Source organism: Salmo trutta, chromosome 24 (genome assembly GCF_901001165.1).
Source record: "Salmo trutta chromosome 24, fSalTru1.1, whole genome shotgun sequence".
Classification (NCBI taxonomy): Eukaryota; Metazoa; Chordata; class Actinopteri; order Salmoniformes; family Salmonidae; genus Salmo; species Salmo trutta.
In genome coordinates, this window is record NC_042980.1 from 6,509,226 (window position 1) to 6,528,544 (window position 19,319).

At 44.5% G+C, this 19,319-nt stretch overlaps 1 protein-coding gene across 3 annotated transcripts in view; it reads left to right on the plus strand.

Annotated features, from left to right (window-relative positions):
- Nucleotides 1–19,319, plus strand: part of spegb (striated muscle enriched protein kinase b) — a 125,450-nt gene that overhangs the window by 58,292 nt on the left and 47,839 nt on the right. For all 3 annotated transcript variants that reach the window (XM_029710821.1, XM_029710823.1, XM_029710824.1), the window contains 4 exons: nt 6,036–6,211; nt 10,761–11,021; nt 11,323–11,481; nt 12,663–12,852. In XM_029710821.1, coding sequence (XP_029566681.1) covers nt 6,036–6,211; nt 10,761–11,021; nt 11,323–11,481; nt 12,663–12,852 — 786 coding nt within the window. The remainder of the gene's footprint in view (nt 1–6,035; nt 6,212–10,760; nt 11,022–11,322; nt 11,482–12,662; nt 12,853–19,319) is intronic.

Below are 19,319 nucleotides of genomic sequence, written 5' to 3' on the forward strand. Positions count from 1 at the left end.
GATCAGGCCTACCACTGTTGTGTCGTCGGCAAATTTAATGATGGTGTTGGAGTCATGCTTGGCCATGCAGTCATGGGTGAACAGGGTGTACAGGAGGGGACTGAGCACGCACCCCTGAGGGGCCCCTGTGTTGAGGATCAGCGTGGCAGATGTTGTTACCTACCCTTACCACCTGGGGGCGGCCCGCCAGGAATTTCAGAATCCAGTTGCAAAGGCAGGTGTTTAGTCCCAGGGTCCTTATCTTAGTGATGAGCTTTGAGGACACTAGGGTGTTGAACGCTGAGCTGTAGTCAATGAATAGTATTCTCACATAGGTGTTCCTTTTGTCCAGGTGGGAAAGGGCAGTGTGGAGTGAAATAGAGATTGCGTCATCTGTGGATCTGTTGGGTTGGTTTGCAAATTGGAGTGGGTCTAGGGTTTTTGGGATAATGGTGTTGTGAGCCATGACCAGCCTTTCAAAGCACTTCATGACTACAGACGTGAGTGCAATGAGTCGGTAGTAATTTAGGCAGGTTACCTTGGTGTTCTTGGGCACAGCGATTAAACAAGAGAGAGAAATAATATTTGTCCAGCCTTTGTTGCTATGCTTGCAGATGTGCATAATATGCTGCAACCATAATCAAAAAGTATTTAATAACTCCAAATAACAAAAACGTATAGGTTGTTGTAACATTTAAACTTTAAAACATGTTTTAATTTTTTTTGCACTGCATAGATGCATTTCTGTATGGTGCACTCAAAATATATTGTAGTTGAATAGCATACCTAGGACCTGCTCAAATGTTGCCTACATGTTTCTCTTTTGCATTGTGTTTTGTTGCAGGTTTTGTTTTTTGGTTATTCATTGTCAAGCTTTAAAAACCAAAGCCTGACTGCAACATTTTAGTAGCCTAGCTAGGACTGTGTCACATCTGCTCCTGCCACCCCCTCTAATGCCCATCCAGTGTCTCCTTGACCTGCCGCCACATCCCCACTGTGCTATCTCCCTCTCTGTGTGTGTGTGTGTGTGTGTGTGTGTGTGTGTGTGTGTGTGTGTGTGTGTGTGTGTGTGTGTGTGTGTGTGTGTGTGTGTGTGTGTGTGTGTGTGTGTGTGTGTGTGTGTGTGTGTGTGTGTGTGTGTGTGTGTGTGTGTGTGTGATTGTGTGTGTGTGTGTGTGATTGTGTGGGCGGAGACAGGTGTGCTGGAGTCAGAGCAGATCCACACTAGCTGCAACCCGTTCCATAATCAAGACCTCTACAAATACTCAGTCCTGCCACTTCCACACTGCCAGATCGTAATCTCTGCTCAGTCAGTCTACGCTTCTAGCTTTTGTTACTATTCAGATCCTGTTACCCTGCGGTGCCTGTTTTCCTATCCGCTACAGTTCTGCCTGCTCTGACTCTGGTCCCTGTCCCACGTCTCGTCATCCTCTTACTCTGTCCTGGATCTCCCACTTTACTACTCCCTTGGATTCCCCCCCGGACCTGCTTACCCTGTCTCAAACCCTCTCGCTCCAGCCTCACCCTCCGCACCTGATCTCCAGCAACACGCCCGAGCTTCCCCTGACCTGCACTCCATCTTCCCCTGTGTTCCAATAAATACCTTGGTTACTTCATCCCAGTTTCCTCATCTGAGTCTGCTCTTGGGTTCCCATGTTCTACTCCGCGTAACAGTACGATCTGGCCAAGAACCCAGCAGACTCTCCTACTCTCCACCAAACTCTCGCTGGCCAAGGCGCCCTGCTCGAGCAACATGACCAAGCCCTGAAAGCCCTTCTGGAGCACATCAAGGAGTATTCACCGGAGCCTGTCTGACCTACAGGGTCGAACCTTCGCCCAGAGCTCACAACCCGTCCCAAGTCCTTCTTCTCCGCAACGAGAGCCATTTGTTCCGACTCCCGAGCGCTACGATGGCAACCTCGGAGCTTGCAGAGTCTTTTTAGTACAATATTCACTAGTATTTGAGCAACAGCCCAACACTTATGCTTGCGAACAGGCCAAGATTTCCTTTCCTGGGCCACGGCGGTGTAGGAGAGACAGTCCCCCATCTGCTTCTCCTACTCCAGATTCACGGAGGAGATGAAGAAAGTCTTCGACCACCCGCTCTGCGGTAAGAATGCCGCTAAACAACACCTGTCTTTCCGTCAAGGCCCCCATAGTGTTGCTGAGATGGCATGTGAGGTTTGCACCCTCGCCTCTGAGAGCGGCTGGAATGAGGAGGCCCTTTAGGGAGCATTCTGGAACGCGCTCACTGAGACCCTCAAGGATGAGTTGGTGTCCAGGTATGAGCCTGATAGACTTGATGAACTCATCTCTCTCGCTATCCGCATCGACAACCGTCTCCGTGAGCGTCGGAGGGAGAGGGTAGATAAGGTTGCATGTCCCAATCATCTGCTTCATCTCCGGACCTGTCATCAGTTCCTCCCGAGTATCACAATCTAGCTCTTGTGTTCAGCAAGCACAATGCCCTGTTGCTGCCGCCTCATTGCCCGTACGACTGCGCCATTGACCTCCAGCCTGGGGCTCCTCTCCCCAGTAGCCGGTTGTTTAACCTCTCTCATCCCGAGCAAGAGGCTATGGAGAGTTACATCCAGGATTCTCTGGCTGCAGGACTTATCAAGCCATCTTCCTCCCCGGTGGGTGCTGGGTTTTTCTTTGTGAAGAAGAAGGATGGGTCACTGAGGCCATGCATGGACTTCTGTGGGCTGAATAATATAATTGTTAAGAAGTACCCCTTGCCACTCATCAGCTCTGCTTTTGCCTCCCTCCATGGTGCCACAGTGTTTACCAAACTCGACCTCCAGAATGCCAACCACCTTGTCCGTATAAGAGAGGGGGACCAGTGGAAGACTGCGTTCAACACACCACTGGGTCACAGAGTATTTGGTCATGCTTTTTGGTCTTACTAACACCCCTGATGTTTTCCAGAACCTAGTCAATGACGTGCTAAGGGATGTGATTGGACGCCTTGTTTTTGTCTGTTTAGATTACATCCTGATTTTTCCAAGGACCCTGAGGCTCACCAGCAACACTTTCACCAAGTTCTTCAACGGCTGTTGGAGAATAAGCTTTAGGTTAAAGCTGAAAAATGTGAGTTCCATGCTGCCACAGTGTCTTTCCTGTGTTATATTATTGCACAGGGACAGTTACGTATGGACCCCGCCAAGATCATGGCAGTCACAGAGTGGCCTGCGCCCTCCAACCTGAAGCAGTTACAGCGTTTCCTGGGATTTGCACTTTTTTACAGATGTTCCATCCGCAGCTACAGCCGTCTAGCAGCACCTCTCACAACTCTCACCTCCGCTCCGTTCCACTGGACTCCTGAGGCAGAGGCAGCTTTCCTGGAACTCAAGCATCGCTTCACCTCCGCTCCGGTCCTTACTCAGCCCGACCCAGAACTCCAGTTCATCGTGGAGGTGGACTCCACTGACACCGGGGTAGGTGCTGTTCTGTCTCAACGTTCCCCCTCTGATCAGAAGGTCCACCCATGTGCGTTCTTTTCCCGTAAGCTCTCACCTGCAGAGAGGAACTTTGACATCGGTAATCAGGAACTCCTAGCAGTTAAGGTGGCTCTGGAGGAATGGCGTCACTGACTGAAGGGCACTGTAACCCCCTTCATTGTGTGGACTGACTATAAAAACCTGTTCTACGTCTAGACCGCCAAACGTCTGACCTCCCGGCAAGCCAAGTGGGCCTTGTTCTTCGGTCGATTAAATTTCACACACTTATTGCCCTGGTTTGAAGAATACCAAGCCTGATGCCCTCTCTGGCCAGTTCACCACCGACAACACGGGTACCAAGACAGAAGCCATTGTGCCATCCACCTGCATCGTTGCCGTCGTCACCTGGGCGATCGAGTCCCATATCCTCCAGGCTCAGCAGAACCAGGCTGACCCTGGTAACGGTCCTAGTAATGCTCTGTTTGTTCCAGATTGTGTTCGCTCTGATGTTCTTCAGGGGTGCCATTCTACCTTCCTCACCTGTCACCCTGGTATGACCCGGACCCTCGCCTTCCTGCGTCAGCGCTTTTGGTGACCCACCATGGAGAGAGATGTCTGGGAGTGTGTCTCAACCTGTACGGTTTGTGCCCGGAACAAAACCTCCACTAAACCCACTTCCAGTCTGCTCCGCCATCTTCCTATACCCAGTCTCCCCTGGTCACACATAGCTCTGGACTTCGTCACTGGCCTTCACCCATCTAACGGTAACTCTGTCATCCTCACCATTATTGACAGGTTTTCCAAAATGGCTCACTTCATTCCCCTCTGCAAGCTACCGTCCTCCAGAAAGACTGCGGACCTGTTACTATGCCATGTATTTCGTCTACATGGCATCCCCACTGACATCGTTTCAGACAGAGGACCCCAGTTTACCTCCCAGGTATGGAGATCCTTCTGTTCAGCTTTTGGTATCAATGTCAGTCTTTCTTCTGGATATCACCCCCAGACCAACGGCCAGACCGACCGGGCCAACCAAGAGATGGAGTCTGCCCTACGCTGCGTGACCTCTGCCAACCCTTCCTCCTGGAGCACTCGGCTACCCTGGGTTGAATATGCCCACAACACTCTCACCAACGCCTCGTCAGGTATGTCACCCTTCGAGTGTGCTCTGGGTTACCAACCCCCCTTGTTCCCCGCCCAAGAGGTTGAGGTTGCGGTTCCCTCTGTACAGGACCATCTGCACTGTTGTCACCGTACCTGGAGGAAGGCCTGGGCTGAGGACCCAGTCCCAAGCTAACCATCGCCGGGCCTCAGCTCCAGTCTATACCCAGGGTCAAAAGGTATGGCTCTCATCGAAGGACCTGCCATTGAAGGTAGCATCAAATAAACTTTCCCCCCACTTCATTGGTCCCTTTGAAATCGACCGTGTCATTAACCCCTCTGCTGTGCACCTGAAACTCCCAGACTCACTTATGATCCACCCCACCTTCCATGTGTCCCTGATTAAACCTGTCTGCTCCATTCCCCTGTCTCCTCCTGCAGCATCTACTCCACCCCCTCCACCCTCTTCCACCCCCTCGTCGGGGTTGCGGCTGGCAGTACCTGGTGGACTGGGAGGGATATGGGCCTGAGGAGTGCTGCTGGGTACCTCCCTGTCTGTCTGTTTCCCTGCCTGACGCTGTTTTCCAATCCGCTACAGTTCTGCCTGCTCTGACTCTGGTCTTTGTCTCCTGTTCCACGTCTCGTCATCCTATTACTCTGTCCTGGATCCCCCACTCTACTACTCCCTTGGATTCCCCCCGGACCTGCTTACCCTGTCTCAACCCCTCTCACTCCAGCCTCAGCCTCAGCACCTGATCTCCAGCAACCCGCCTGAGCTATCCCTGACCTGGACTCCATCTTCCCCCTGTGTTCCAATAAATACCTTGGTTACTTTGTCACAGTTTCTTCGTCTGAGTCTGTTCTTGGGTTCCCCTGTTCCATTCCGCGTAACAGACTGTGGCATGTGTCTGTACACTTTCCCTCTGCTGCGTGCTTGTGTTGCCTATTCAGCCTTTAAGCCTTGTGTTAGACACATGCACTAGCCTATTAGCCACGTAATGACTGACTTGTGATCATTGCCCTTGCTAGTTTGATTGTATTGACATTCCTAGTATTACAGTAATTTTTTCTAAAATATTGAGTCATTGAAACTGAAACAGTGCATCCCGAATGGGTGGTGGCAGCAAACAATCTACCAGCCAGCTGTGATTTACAACCAGATAGCAATATTTTTTTGGACTACCAAGAAATGTAATTTATATTATTATTGCTGAATTATGTTAATCTTGCATTGAACATCTATTCTGTCAACAATGCCTTACTGTACGTCATGGAATTTTGAGTCAAATAGAAGCTATTTTCAAAAAAACACTAGTCACACATATCTTGGCATTAGTGTTTTGTGCATGCTCCATGTTGTCAAGGTTCACATTGGCAAGACAATGGTTGCTAGGTTTCTGTAATACATTTACTTGTTATCTTTATGAAACCAATATACTGTAGTTCACAGTACATTGTAATACATCTGGAAACATTGCAAAACATTTCTAAATATAGAACTCTCCCTTGGTTCAGGCTGAGGGACAGGATGACGATAAAAACAGACTTGCGCCACACTGTGCGTGAGACTGAGGACAGCACTTTTGAAATGACCATCATCTCAGCTCAGAAGTTGGACACAGGAGTGTACACCTGCAAGATCATCAACGAGTATGGAACAAAGCAATGTGAATGCAAACTGGAAGTGAAAGGTACAGTACAGTAATTTGTTGTGTTTTCTATTTTCAATTCCTCTCTTTGCTGTAAGACAATCAAATAATACGTAAGATTGGATAACAATTTGTGTGAGCTACTGTATGTACAGTTGAAGTAGGACGTTTACATATACTTAGGTTGGAGTCATTAAAACTCGTTTTTCAACCACTCCACAAGTTTCTTGTTAACAAACTATAGTTTTGGCAAGTTGGTTAGGACATCTACTTTAAGCATGACACAAGTCATTTTTCCAACAATTGTTTACAGACAGATTATTTCACGTATAATTCACTGTATCACAATTCCAGTGGGTCAGAAGTTTACATACACTAAGTTGACTGTGCCTTTAAACAGCTTGGAAAATTCCAGAAAATGATGTCATAGCTTTAGAAGCTTCTGTTAGGCTAATTGACATCATTTCAGTCAATTGGAGGTGTTTTTTAAATGTATTTCACCTTTATATAACCAGGTAGGCCAATTGAGAACAAGTTCTCATTTACAACTGCGACCTGGCCAAGATGAAGCAAAGCAGTGCGACAATAACAACAACACAGAGTTACACATGGAATAAACAAATGTACAGTCAATAACACAATAGAAAATAATCTATAAACAGTGTGTGCAAATGAGGTAAGATTAGGGATGTAAGGCAATAAATAGGCTGTAGTTGCCAAGTAAGTACAATATAGCAATTAACACTGGAGCGATTGGTGTGCAGAAGATGAATGTGCAAGTAAAGATACTGGGGTGCAAATAAGCAAAAAAATGAATAACAATATGGGGATGAGGTAGTTGGATGGGCTATTTACAGATGGGCTATGTACAGGTGCAATGATCTGTGAGCTGCTCTGACAGCTGATGCTTAAATTTAGTGAGGGAGATGTGAGTCTCCAGCTTCAGGGATTTTTGCAATTCGTTCCAGTCATTGGCAGCAGAGAACTGGAAGGAAAGGCGGCCAAAGGAGGAATTGGTTTTGGGGGTGACCAGTGAAATATACCTGCTGGAGCGTGTGCTACGGGTGGATGCTGCTATGGTGACCAGTGAGCTGAGATAAGGTGGGGCTTTACCTAGCAAAGACTTATAGATGACCTGGAGCCAGTGGGTTTGGCGACGAATATGAAGCAAGGGCCAGCCAACAAGAGCATACAGGTCACAGTGGTGGATAGTATATGTGGATTTGGTGACAAAACGGATGGTACTGTGAAAGACTACATTCAATTTGCTGAGTAGAGTGTTGGAGGCTATTTTGTAAATGACATCGCCGAAGTCAAGGATCGGTAGGATAGTCAGTTTTACGAGGGTATGTTTGGCAGCATGAGTGAAGGATGCTTTGGTGTGAAATAGAACTGGCTGTAAGAACTGGTAATGTAGTGTGTTCGGAAGAGAGAGTAAAAGGAACTGGTTTCTGTGCGCAGAAGAGTAGATTCAAGGCATAATGTACAGACAAGGGTATGGTAGGATGTGAATACAGTGGAGGTAAACCTAGGCATTGAGTGACGATGAGAGAGGTTTTGTCTCTAGAGACACCATTTAAACCAGGTGAGGTCACTGCATGTGTGGGAGGTGGAACAAAAGGGCTAGCTAAGGCATATTGTGCAGGGCTGGAGGCTCTACAGTGAAATTAGACAATAATCGCTAACCAAAACAGCAATGGACAAGGCATATTGACATTGGGGATTGGCATGCGTAGCCGAGTGATCATAGGGACCAGTGAGTAGCTAGGCAAGCTGCAGACACGCGATTCAGACAGCTAACGGGCTGGGGCTAGCAGGCTGGCAGAAGGGCCTTAGGGGGACGTCGTGATGGAAGTGTCTGTTGTAGCCCCCTCAGACGATAACGTTGGCAGACCAGTCGTGATGGATCAGCAGTGCTCCGTGTAGGCAGTAAAAGGGTCCAGGCCAATTAGCAAAATAGGTATTGTAGCCCAAGAAATTGGCTGATGGACCTCTTCAGCTAACTGTCCGATATGCTCTAGAAAGCTAGCAGGCTAGCAGATGGGCCTTCAGGGTTCGTCACGACGGAGGAGCCTGTTGAAACCCCCTTGGGCGGATTACGTCGGTAGACCAGTCGTGATGGATCGGCGGGGCTCCGTGTTAGCAGTAAAAGGGGTCCAGGCCAATTGGCAGAATAGGTATTGTAGCCCAATGCGTGGCTGATGGACCTCTTCAGCTAGCCGGGAGATGGGCCTAGCACGAGGCTAGTTCCCGGCTAACTGGTGCTTGCTTCAGGACGATAGCAAGGAGTATCCACTCGGATAGCAGCTAGCTAGTTGTTCTGATACAGGTGAAAAGTTTCAGAGCTTGCAGTAGGAATCCAGAAATGTGGAGATTTGGTGGATAAAAAGCAGTCCAGTCTGCTCTGGGTTGAATCGCGCTGTGCAAACTGGCAGGAGATGACCAGGCTAAGGTTGGCAGATGACCGCTAACAGCGGCCAACTGACTACTAGCTAGTAGCTAGTTAGCTGGCTAGCTACTGTTGGGGGTTCCGTTCGTGTGAATGGACAGTCCAGCAGGCATCGGCTGTGTAGCAGAGTGATCATAGGGTCCAATGAGCAGCACTAGATGAAACAGGGAACAGTTCAGTAGTCGATTACTACGTTGAGCGAGCGAGAGACACGGCGTTCAGGGAGCTAGCAGGCCAGGGCTAGCAGATGGATCATCACCAAACATCCACGACGCAGAGGCCGGTTCAGAGCACATCGGCCGAGTTACGTCAGCAGACCAGCCATGATGGATCAACGGGGCTCCGTGTCGACAAAGGGTCCAGGCCAATTGGCAAGAGAAGTGTTTGCTAGCTGGGAGATGGGCCTAGCTCAGGGCTAACTGGTGCATGCTTCTGGACAAGGGCGTTAGCCACAAAAGCAACTAGCTAACTGCGAAGATCCGGTGTAATGGTCTAGAGCTTGCGGCAGGAATCCGGTGATGAAGTGGAATGTACCTGTGGATGTATTTCAAGGCCTACCTTCAAACGCAGTGCCGCTTTGCTTGACATCATGGGAAAATCTAAAGAAATCAGCCAAGACCTCAGAAAAAAATTGTAGAACCCTACAAGTCTGGTTCATCCTTGGGAGCAATTTCCAAATTTCTGAAGGTACCACGTTCATCTATACAAAAAATTGTACGCAAGTAAAAACACCATGGGACCACTCAGCTCCTAGAGATGAATGTACTTTGGTGCGAAAAGTGCAAATCAATCCCAGAACAACAGCAAAGGACCTTGTGAGATGCTGGAGGAAACCGGTACAAAAGTATCTATATCCACAGTAAAGCGAGTCCTATTTTGACGTAACCTGAAAGGCTGCTCAGGAAGGAAGAAGCCACTGCTCCAAAACCACCATAAAAAAACCCAGACTACGGTTTGCAACTGCACATGTGTACAAAGATCGTACTTTTCGGAGAAATGTCCTCTGGTCTAATTAAACAAAAATAGAACTGTTTGGCCATAATGACCATCGTTATGTTTGGAGGAAAAGGGGGGAAGATTACAAGCCCAAGAACACCATCCCAACCGTGAAGCACGTGGGTGGCAGCATCATGTTGTGGGTGTGCTTTGCTGCAGGAGGGACTGGTGCACTTCACAAAATAGATGGCATCATGAGGTAGGAAAATTACGTAGATATATTGAAGCAACATCTCAAAACATCAGTCAAGAAGTTAAAGCTTGATCTCAAATGCGTCTTCCAAATGGAAAATGACCCCAAGCATACTTCCAAAGTTGTGGCAAAATGGCTTAAGGACAACAAAGTCAAGGTGTTGGAGTGGCCATCACAAATCCTTGACCTCAATCCCATAGAAAATGTGTGGGCAGAACTGAAAAAGCGTGTGCGAGCAAGGAAGCCTACAAACCTGACTCAATTACACCAGCTCTGTCAGGAGGAATGGGCCAAAATTCACCCAACTTATTGTAGGAAGCTTGTGGAAGGCTACCCGAAATGTTTGACCCAAGTTAAACAATTTAAAAGGCAATGCTACCAAATACGAATTGAGTGTATGTAAACTTCTAACCCACTGGGAATGTGATGAAAGAAATAAAAGCTGAAATAAATCCTTCTCTCTACTCTTATTCTGACATTTCACATTCTTATAATAAAGTGGTGATCCTAACTGATCTAAGACAGGGAACTTTTACTAGGATTATATGTCAGGAATTGTGAAAAACTGAGTTTAAATATATTTGACTAAGGTGTATGTAAACTTCCGACTTCAACTGTACATACAATGCCTTATTACATTGATTGTCATGCATTATGACGCACTTATGTTATAACACTGACTAAAACATAGTAATAAGTGTAGTAAAAAGCTATAAACTCATGTCATTCATTACAACATCCTTTATAATGTTATATAGATCATTGACTATAATGCCTTATAAAACTAAAATGCGTGAGGTATTATTCCCCCCTCTGAAAACGCATATTCCCCCGCTTTGAAAACGCAGGTGATATTTAAATACCTTTTAGTAAATGTAACTCTGCAGACTGACAGATAACGAACATGAAACAGGATTGACAGAATATTAACTCCTGTCCTGTGCATCCCCTAGTGCCCCCGGTGGAGCCAGGCCTCGCCATCATCCGTCCAGTGACGGACATTACGGCGGATGCTGGCGAGACAGTCATGTTTGAGTGCCACGTAATTGGACCACTGGACACGGACGTCGATTGGCTAGCAGATGGGAAGCTGATCCAGCCGGCTCTGCTCAACTGCAAAATGCATTTTGATGGGAAGAGGTGCAGGCTGCTCCTCAACTCAGTGCATGAAGATGACAGCGGCATGTATACGTGCAAGCTGACCTCGGCCAAAGGTGAACTCTTAACTGCACTTGTCACCCGCTTCACTTGTTCTCTTCATCTCTGAGGTCTTGCAAGAAGTCATGCTCTTCATTTTCATTCATGTTGGTAGAATAACCAAACGTTTCCTCTTTTTTAAAAACACTTTTAATCTAAGTACAAGTCATCAACTTCCCAGAATCAAATTGTTGCTCTTGAAATAAGTTGAATGACCATTGAATTAATAAAACCGGTATTGTACATTTTTTTGCTTTCTTTTCCTTTTCAACTTCATTTTCAAGTTCGTTGCTTTACTTTGGCCTTGTTTCATTTTAGAGGAACTGACCTCGAGTGGCCAACTCAAAGTCATTCCCTCCATCGAGCCCCTATTCACCCGTAAACTGGACGTCTTAGAGGTGATCGAGGGCCGTAATGCCCGCTTTGACTGCAAGGTCAGCGGAACACCACCTCCCAGAGTCAGCTGGGGACATTTCGGTAGGAGAACCATTTTCATTATGTTCACCTAGCCTGGTCCCAGATCTGTTTGTGCTGTGTAGCCAAACATGACAATAACCATAGGAGGACAAACAGCCATTGTCTCCATAGTGATTGTATTGGCAAAACCTTATAATTGTGCATGCTGCAAACAAGTATAACAGTAGTAATTACTGTGTAACAATGTGTACCGTAAATTCCGGACTATAAGCCGCAACTTTTTTTCCAGGTTTTGAACCTTGCTGCTTAAACAATGACGCGGCTAATATATGGATTTTTCCCGCTTTCAATTTTTTTTTCTAAAAAAAAAACCATTCTGTGACGTGCTCAGTTTTTTGGCGGCATGAAGCTTTCATTAGACCAATGAAATTGCCGAACGGGTTAAGGTCAAACAACTTTTTTGTTTACTGTTTAGATTAAATCGAGCGCTCTCAAACTTCCCATCATTCTGATTATGGTAGTCATTTTGTCACCCTCATCATGGCAAAGACACGGAGAAATGCATATGATGCAGCTTTCAAGTTGAAGGTGATTAATCTGGCTGTTGGAAAAGGAAATGGAGCTGCTGCACGGGAGCTTGGTCTTAATGAGTCGATGATAAGACGTTGCAACCAGCAGCGTGAGGAATTGACTCAGTGCAAAAAGACAACTAAATTAGCTTACTGCTAATTTTTTATTTTTTGTTACAAGCTGTGTTTCGTTAAAGCCAATTTATTTTTGTTATAAGCCGTGTTTCGTTAAAGCCTGTGTAAAGTTCATTTGTTTCAATGTACCGGTAGGCACCTGCGGCTTATAGACATGTGCGGCTTATTTATGTTCAAAATAAATAAAACAATTTAATTCAGTGGGTGCGGCTTATATTCAGGTGCGCTTAATAGTTCGGAAATTACGGTACCTGCACTGTCAATGGAGATATAAATATACAGCACAACACAGATGGGACCAGGCTAGTTTACCACCAAATTAGCTCTTATTGCTATTCAAGAGCATACAGTAGTTTACACGGTTGTTCAGGGTCAATGTAATCATGTATGCACCGGTATATTTACATCTACATTGACAGTGCAGGTGCACATTGTTACATTACTGATGTTATACTTGTTTGCAGCATGTACAATTTGAAGGTTTTGCAAATTAAATCACTATGGAGACGATGTCTGTATGTCCTCTTCTCTCCTCAGACCATACACTGGTAGAGAGCGATGATGTGCGCATCTTACAAGAGGGAGGTCGTCACTCCCTCATCATCTCTCATGTCACCAATGAGGACGAGGGCTTTTACACGGTCATCGCTCGCAATCCACATGGTGACGCCGAGAGCTCCGCTGAGCTCTATGTCCAGGAGCCCAGACCTGCTATCTCATCTCAAATGTAGGTACACACTTACCACCTACAGTCCTCACCATACAGATTTAAGATCTTAATTTGATCACGCTTTTGTTTCTGAGAATTCTTCAGCAGTGCAGGAAATGCAAACTTGTAGTGTATCAAAGTTTAGAAAGGCGATAACACTTTACATTACGTTGTCCCTATTACTATGCAACTAACACAGTAATAACTGTTTACAATATAGTAGTTACATAGGTTTTACTATGTAATCACATGGTAATAGGGTTGTTGAGGAATCATTTATTACACAATTGGAACAAGGAATGTGTAATTACACATTCAGTTGTTGGTTATTCCACAGTTGTAACTCCTGATTTTATTAATCCCCTAAGGTCAATGTCCGAGCCCCCACGGAAATGTAATTACCATAATACAACATTTCAAATAAAAATCTGTCGGTTTAAGGTAGAGAGGTTTTTTTCCATAGGATACATCTAAATCCATCGCATCTGCTTATGCCGCACTTCCAAATCTGTGGTGAAAGGTGACAGAGCTAGAGCGGTGTTTGTCAGACCATGAGACAAAATTGTGTGTGGAGTCCGAACCCTCTATGGAAAGATGAGACGGTCACGAACACGACGGTATTCTCCGTTTTGATATACGACCTCCACAAGTGTTAGGAGACTCGTCTGAAGTCAGTTCAGCCAATCTACCAACTTCTGTCTGTAGCGTCCAAACCGCTTGGGCTATACACGCTTACGAATATGTTTTGCTCTAGAACGCCCACAGGCTTCACAAAACTCATCTGAAGGTCCCCCGGTACCAAAATGAATGGAAGTACAGTATATATGGAGACTGTTTAATGCCAAAAATATGGGGTTAAATACATATTAAAAAAAATTATGTTTCCTGATCTTTCTTATATCTCTCATATATAGCAGAGAAACTTCAAAAACAAACTTCCTTTGGTTATTTTTAGGGGACTATCTGTTCCATGCAGTGAATCTGTTATTCAATGTGTTTGTATGGGCTAATAGCAGTAAGACCAAAAATTATTTATCAAATATTTTTTAGATATGTTTTTATGCTTCAAAGGGCTTAGATAAGGCTTAGACTCTGACGGGATAAACATTTTCTTGTTCAACATTAAGTAATGTTTGTAATTAAACATTTGGAAGTCATGTGTGAACTACCATGTTAATAAGTCAAACCAATATATGACCTTATTATTTATAACTACAAGGTGTCACTGGCATCGAATCCACATGCAATACCAGGGTTGATTAATAGGCCAGGACCTGGTAACAACAATTGTAACAAGGCACCCCCTGTTATTAACTACCGGTCATTTTCAATTAGTTTATTTCTATGTTATGACCTGGCTCAAAGGCCATACCGAATCAAGTGTAATGTAAGAACAATGTACTTACATAGGATATACTTGTAATTCTCATGTAGCTACTCAGGATCAAGCAACTTAATGTAAAGTGAAACCCAGTAGGGTGTACCTCTGTAATTACTATGTGGTTACAATGTAACAACCTTTGCAGACAATAGGCTAACCAGGAGAAATTAAGAGACATGAGAACATTAAGTTTAACCCTTTAGTTTACAGTGTATTTACAATTTAGCAATATTTAACAACCAACTCTCTAATTACAAGGGATATACATGTATTTACAATGTACTTAATGTAAAGTGAAGTGCCATTTTAATTACTTTGTAGTTACATGTGCGTACCATTAGGATGCATGGGGAGATAGTAGCTCGGTGATGTACCGCCTAAACTGTGATTATATGTAGAAGCCAGACAACATAGTTTAAATTAACCCTTTAAAATCGCTAAATAAATATATCCCCAAGCAACCAGGAGAGGGTGAGTGGTCAGATATACACAAAAGTGAAACAGTCTTTGAGTAAAACGACGCTGAGACTCAAACCTTCAAACCTACTAACTATTAGATGCAAATGAGAGCAATGGACAGCTGAAGGAAATCCAGGAAAACATCGATAAAATGCTCTGAATGCTCACCAAAACAAACAATCTGTTGTTAAAAATGTAGATTTGCTTGAAAGGAATGTAGTCTATAGTGCCAGATATGTATGTACAGGGCGGAGTGTGGGCGAAAACACAACAAAATGGACCTTCGGAAACAATGGTGCAAACTTTAGAAGATGAACTGGATCAGCTAGAAAACAGATCGAGACAAAATAATATGAGAATATGGTCCCTACCGGAAGACGAGGAAAGCAGGGGACCTTTCCATCTAATTGATTAAGCTGATATCGGACGAGCTTGGCGTGGATGTATCACCAGAGGATCAGGAGTGGGCATGAAGGAGAAAAACGCACAATACCCTTGCATGGTAACCTTTAAGATGTTGAACTATCAGACCAAAGTCAACATTCTGAGGGCACATGGTGAAAAGGAGATCAAGGTCCAGGGCCAGTCCATTCGATTCTTCCAGGACCTGCCATCCAGGATGAGAAAAAACGCAAGCATTTCATTCCGATTAGACGTTCACTGGAGGAAAAAGGAGTCAAGTCTCAAATCCAATTCCCGGCAGTACTGTGGGCATGGAAGGGAACACAGAGAATGGAGTTCACAAGTGCTAATGAAGCCCTGAACAGGCTGCAGGAAAGCTTTTTAGTTGAAAGAGAGCCCAGTGCCTTGAGGAGCAATAGAGGAAAAAACAGATGAGCACAATAGGCTATAGACAGTGATGCCCAAGACAAGTTTTTTGTAAATTGAGACAATATTCCTTCCCCATCCTCACAATACAATCTAGACTATTGTCCACAAGTAACTGTTCTTCTCCAGGAAGTAATGCTAGAAATAGCCGATGCCAATGAAATACATGGTACAGTAGGGCTGTTCCCGACAAAAAAATAAATAATAATATTGGTCGACCGAGAGTCGATTGGTCTTTCAACCAATCGATTGGTCGAAACTTGAAAGCGTGTATTTTTCTATATACAGTGCCTTCCAAAAGTATTCATCCCCCTTGGCGTTTTTCCTATTTTGTTGCATTACAACCTGTAATTTAAATTGATTTTATTTGGATTTCATGTAAAGGACATACACAAAATAGTCCAAATTGGTGAAGTGAAATTCAAAAAAATTACTTGTTTTATAAAAAAAATAAAAAAATGGAAATGGAAAAGTGGTGCGTGCATAGGTATTCACCCCCTTTGCTATGAAGCCCCTAAATAAGATCTGGTGCAACCAATTACCTTCATAAGTCACATAATTAGTTAAATAAAGTCCACCTGTGTGCAATCTAAGTGTCACATGATCTCAGTATATATACACCTGTTCTGAAATGCCCCAGAGTCTGCAACACCACGAAGCAAGAGGCACCACCAAGCAAGCGGCAATATGAAGACCAAGGAGCTCGCCAAAAAAGTCAGGGGCATAGTCGTAGAGAAGTACAGATCAGGGTTGGGTTCTAAAAAAATATGAATGTTTGAACATCCCACGGAGCGCTATTAAATTCATTATAAAAAAATGTGAAAGAATATGGCACCACAGCAAACCTGCCAAGAGCGGGCCGCCCACCAAAACTCACGGGCCAGGCAAGGAGGGCATTAATCAGAGAGGCAACAAAGAGACCAAAGATAACCCTGAAGGAGCAGCAATGCTCCACAGCGGAAATTGGAGTACATAGGACCACTTTAAGCCGTACACTCCACAGAGCTGGGCTTTACGGAAGATTGGCCAGAAAAAAGCCATTGCTTAAAGAAAGAAATTAGCAAACACGTTTGGTGTTCGCCAAAAGGCATATGGGAGACTCCCCAAACATATGGAAGAACGTACTCTGGTCAGATGAGACTAAAATTGAGCTTTTTGGCCATCAAGGAAAACACTATGTCTGGCACAAACCCGACACCTCCCATCACCCTGAGAACACCATCCCCAGCATCATGCTGTCGGGATGTTTTTCATCGGCAGGGACTGTGAAACTGGTCAGAATTGAAAGAATTATGAATGGCGCTAAATACAGGGATATTCTTGAGGGAAACCTGTTATCAGCATGAATTAGATTGAGCAATAAAAGCCCCACTTTTATTCCATAGGCTGGGATCCGCACTATGCAGCTATTGTAGAGTGCATTTTTCACTGGCTGTCCACTGGTTTCAAAAACAATGATTGAACTTTTTTAATTCAACCTTTATTGGGTTCAAATACACATTTCGATTTGTGAACCGTCATCCACAACAACCACAATCCGTAAGGCACAAATAACTAAATGAGAGAGCAGCAGTGTGATTCAAATCAATGGGCTATGTAAATATCAATAATAAGTGATGTCCTTACCGCTGTAGACTACACCATGTCATCTCTACCTCGAAGCGTTTATTCAAGTTGCGTAATCTTTGGATGCCGACAGCAGTCGCACCATTGAAAGCCATAGCTTGGACTCTAGCCCACAAAAGCCTATTCCTGCTCTTTTCCCGCGATCCATCAAACACATTTGGAGTATCATCATAGTGGTCTCTGACTTGTAGTCAGACTTACTGGGGTGGAACAAACTTGAATGTGCGCCTTTTTTCAATGCTGATTTAAATGTCATTGAGAAAACAGAGAAGTGTCAACAACAAAAAATCCTCAAACATCCTTTCTGAATTTAAAAGTAATCCTCAGAGTAATCATCAAGTCTTTCAAAGGTATCTGTAATCTGATTTACAGTATTTTTTGCTGGTAATGTAACAGAATACGTGTAATCCGTTACTCCCCAACCCTGCATGTCGATTTGATGGTTGTGGCACCTTGTAGTTACATGTAACAAGGTCATATTTTGGTTTGAGTTATTAACATGGTAATTCACAGGTGACTTTCAAATGTGTAATTACAAAACATTAGTTACATAGTGGTGCAAGAGAATGTGTAATAACATCAGTATTTACACATGTGGAATAACCTTCAGCAAGTGAATGCGTAATTACATATTCCTTGTTCCAATTGTTTAACAAATGATTCCGGAACAACCCTATTAACATGTAATTACATAGGTTTTACTATGTAACTACTCTGTTTACACAGTTATTACTGTGTTAGTTACATAGTAAAAAGGGGCAACGTAATGTAAAGTGTTACCAAAAAGGCTTCTAAAGTTTGTAATTTCCACTTTAAAATGTGAGACTCCAACAAAAATTATCCATTAAATATAATACACATAATAATTCACATTTCCTGTTGCTACAGGATTATTTCCCTGCTGTAGCAAAGTGGGTCAAATTAAGATCCTTCATCTGCATTTGGAAAGTATTCAGACCCCTTGGCTTCCACATTTTGTTTAGTTAATCTTATTCTAAAATGTATTACATTGTTTGTTTCCCTCATCAAACTACACACAATACCCCATAATGACAAAGTAAAACCTGGTTTTAGATATTTTTGGAAATTTCTAAATTATAAAAAACTGAAATATCACATTTACTTAAGTATTCAGACCCTTTACTCAGTACTTTGTTGAAGAACCTTTGGCAGTGATTACAGCCTCGAGTCTTCTTGGGTATGACGCTACAAGCTTGGCACACCTGTATTTGGGAAGTTCTCTGCAGATCCTCTCAGGCTCTGTCAGGTTGGAAGGGGAGAGTTGCAGCACTGCTATTTTCAGGTCTCTCCAGAGATGTTCGATCGGGTTCAAGTCCATGCTCTGGCTGGGCCACTCAAGGACATTCTGAGACTTGTCCCAAAGCCACGACTGGTTTGTCTTGGCTGTGTGCTTAGGTTTGTTGTCCTGTTGGAAGGTGAACCTTTGCCTCAGTCTGAGATCTGAGCGCTCTGAAGCAGGTTTTCATCAAGGATCAATCTGTACTTTGCTCCGTTCATCTTTCCCTTGATCCTGACTAGTCTCCCAGTCCCTGCTGCTGAAAAATATCCCTACAGCATGATGCTGCCACCACCATGCTTCACCGTAGGGATGGTGCCAGGTTTCCTCCAGACGTGACACCTGGCATTCAGGCCAAAGAGTTCAATCTTGGTTTCATCAGACCAAAGAATCTTGTTTCTCAAGGTCTGAGAGTCCTTTCCTTTAGGTGTCTTTTTGCAAACTCCAAGCAGGCTGTCAAGTGCCTTTTACTGAGGAGTGGCTTCTGTCTAACCACTCTACAGTATCATAAAGGCCTGATAAGTGGAGTACTGCAGAGATGGTTGTCCTTCTGGAAGGTTCTCCCATCTCCACAGAGGAACTCTGGAGCTCTGTCAGAGTAACCATTGGGTTCTTGGTCACCTCCCTGACCAAGGCCCTTCTCCCCCGAATGCTCAGTTTGGCTGGGGGGCCAGGTCTAGGAAGAGTCTTGGTGGTTCCAACCTTCTTCCGTTTAATAATCATGGAGGCCACTGTGTTCTTGGGTACCTTCAATGCTGCAGAAATGTTTTGGTACCCTTCCCCAGATCTGTGCCTCAACACAATATTGTCTCGGTGCTCTATGGACAATTCCATTGACCTCATGGCTTGGTTTTCGCTCTGACGTGCAATCTCAAATGTGGGACCTTCTATAGA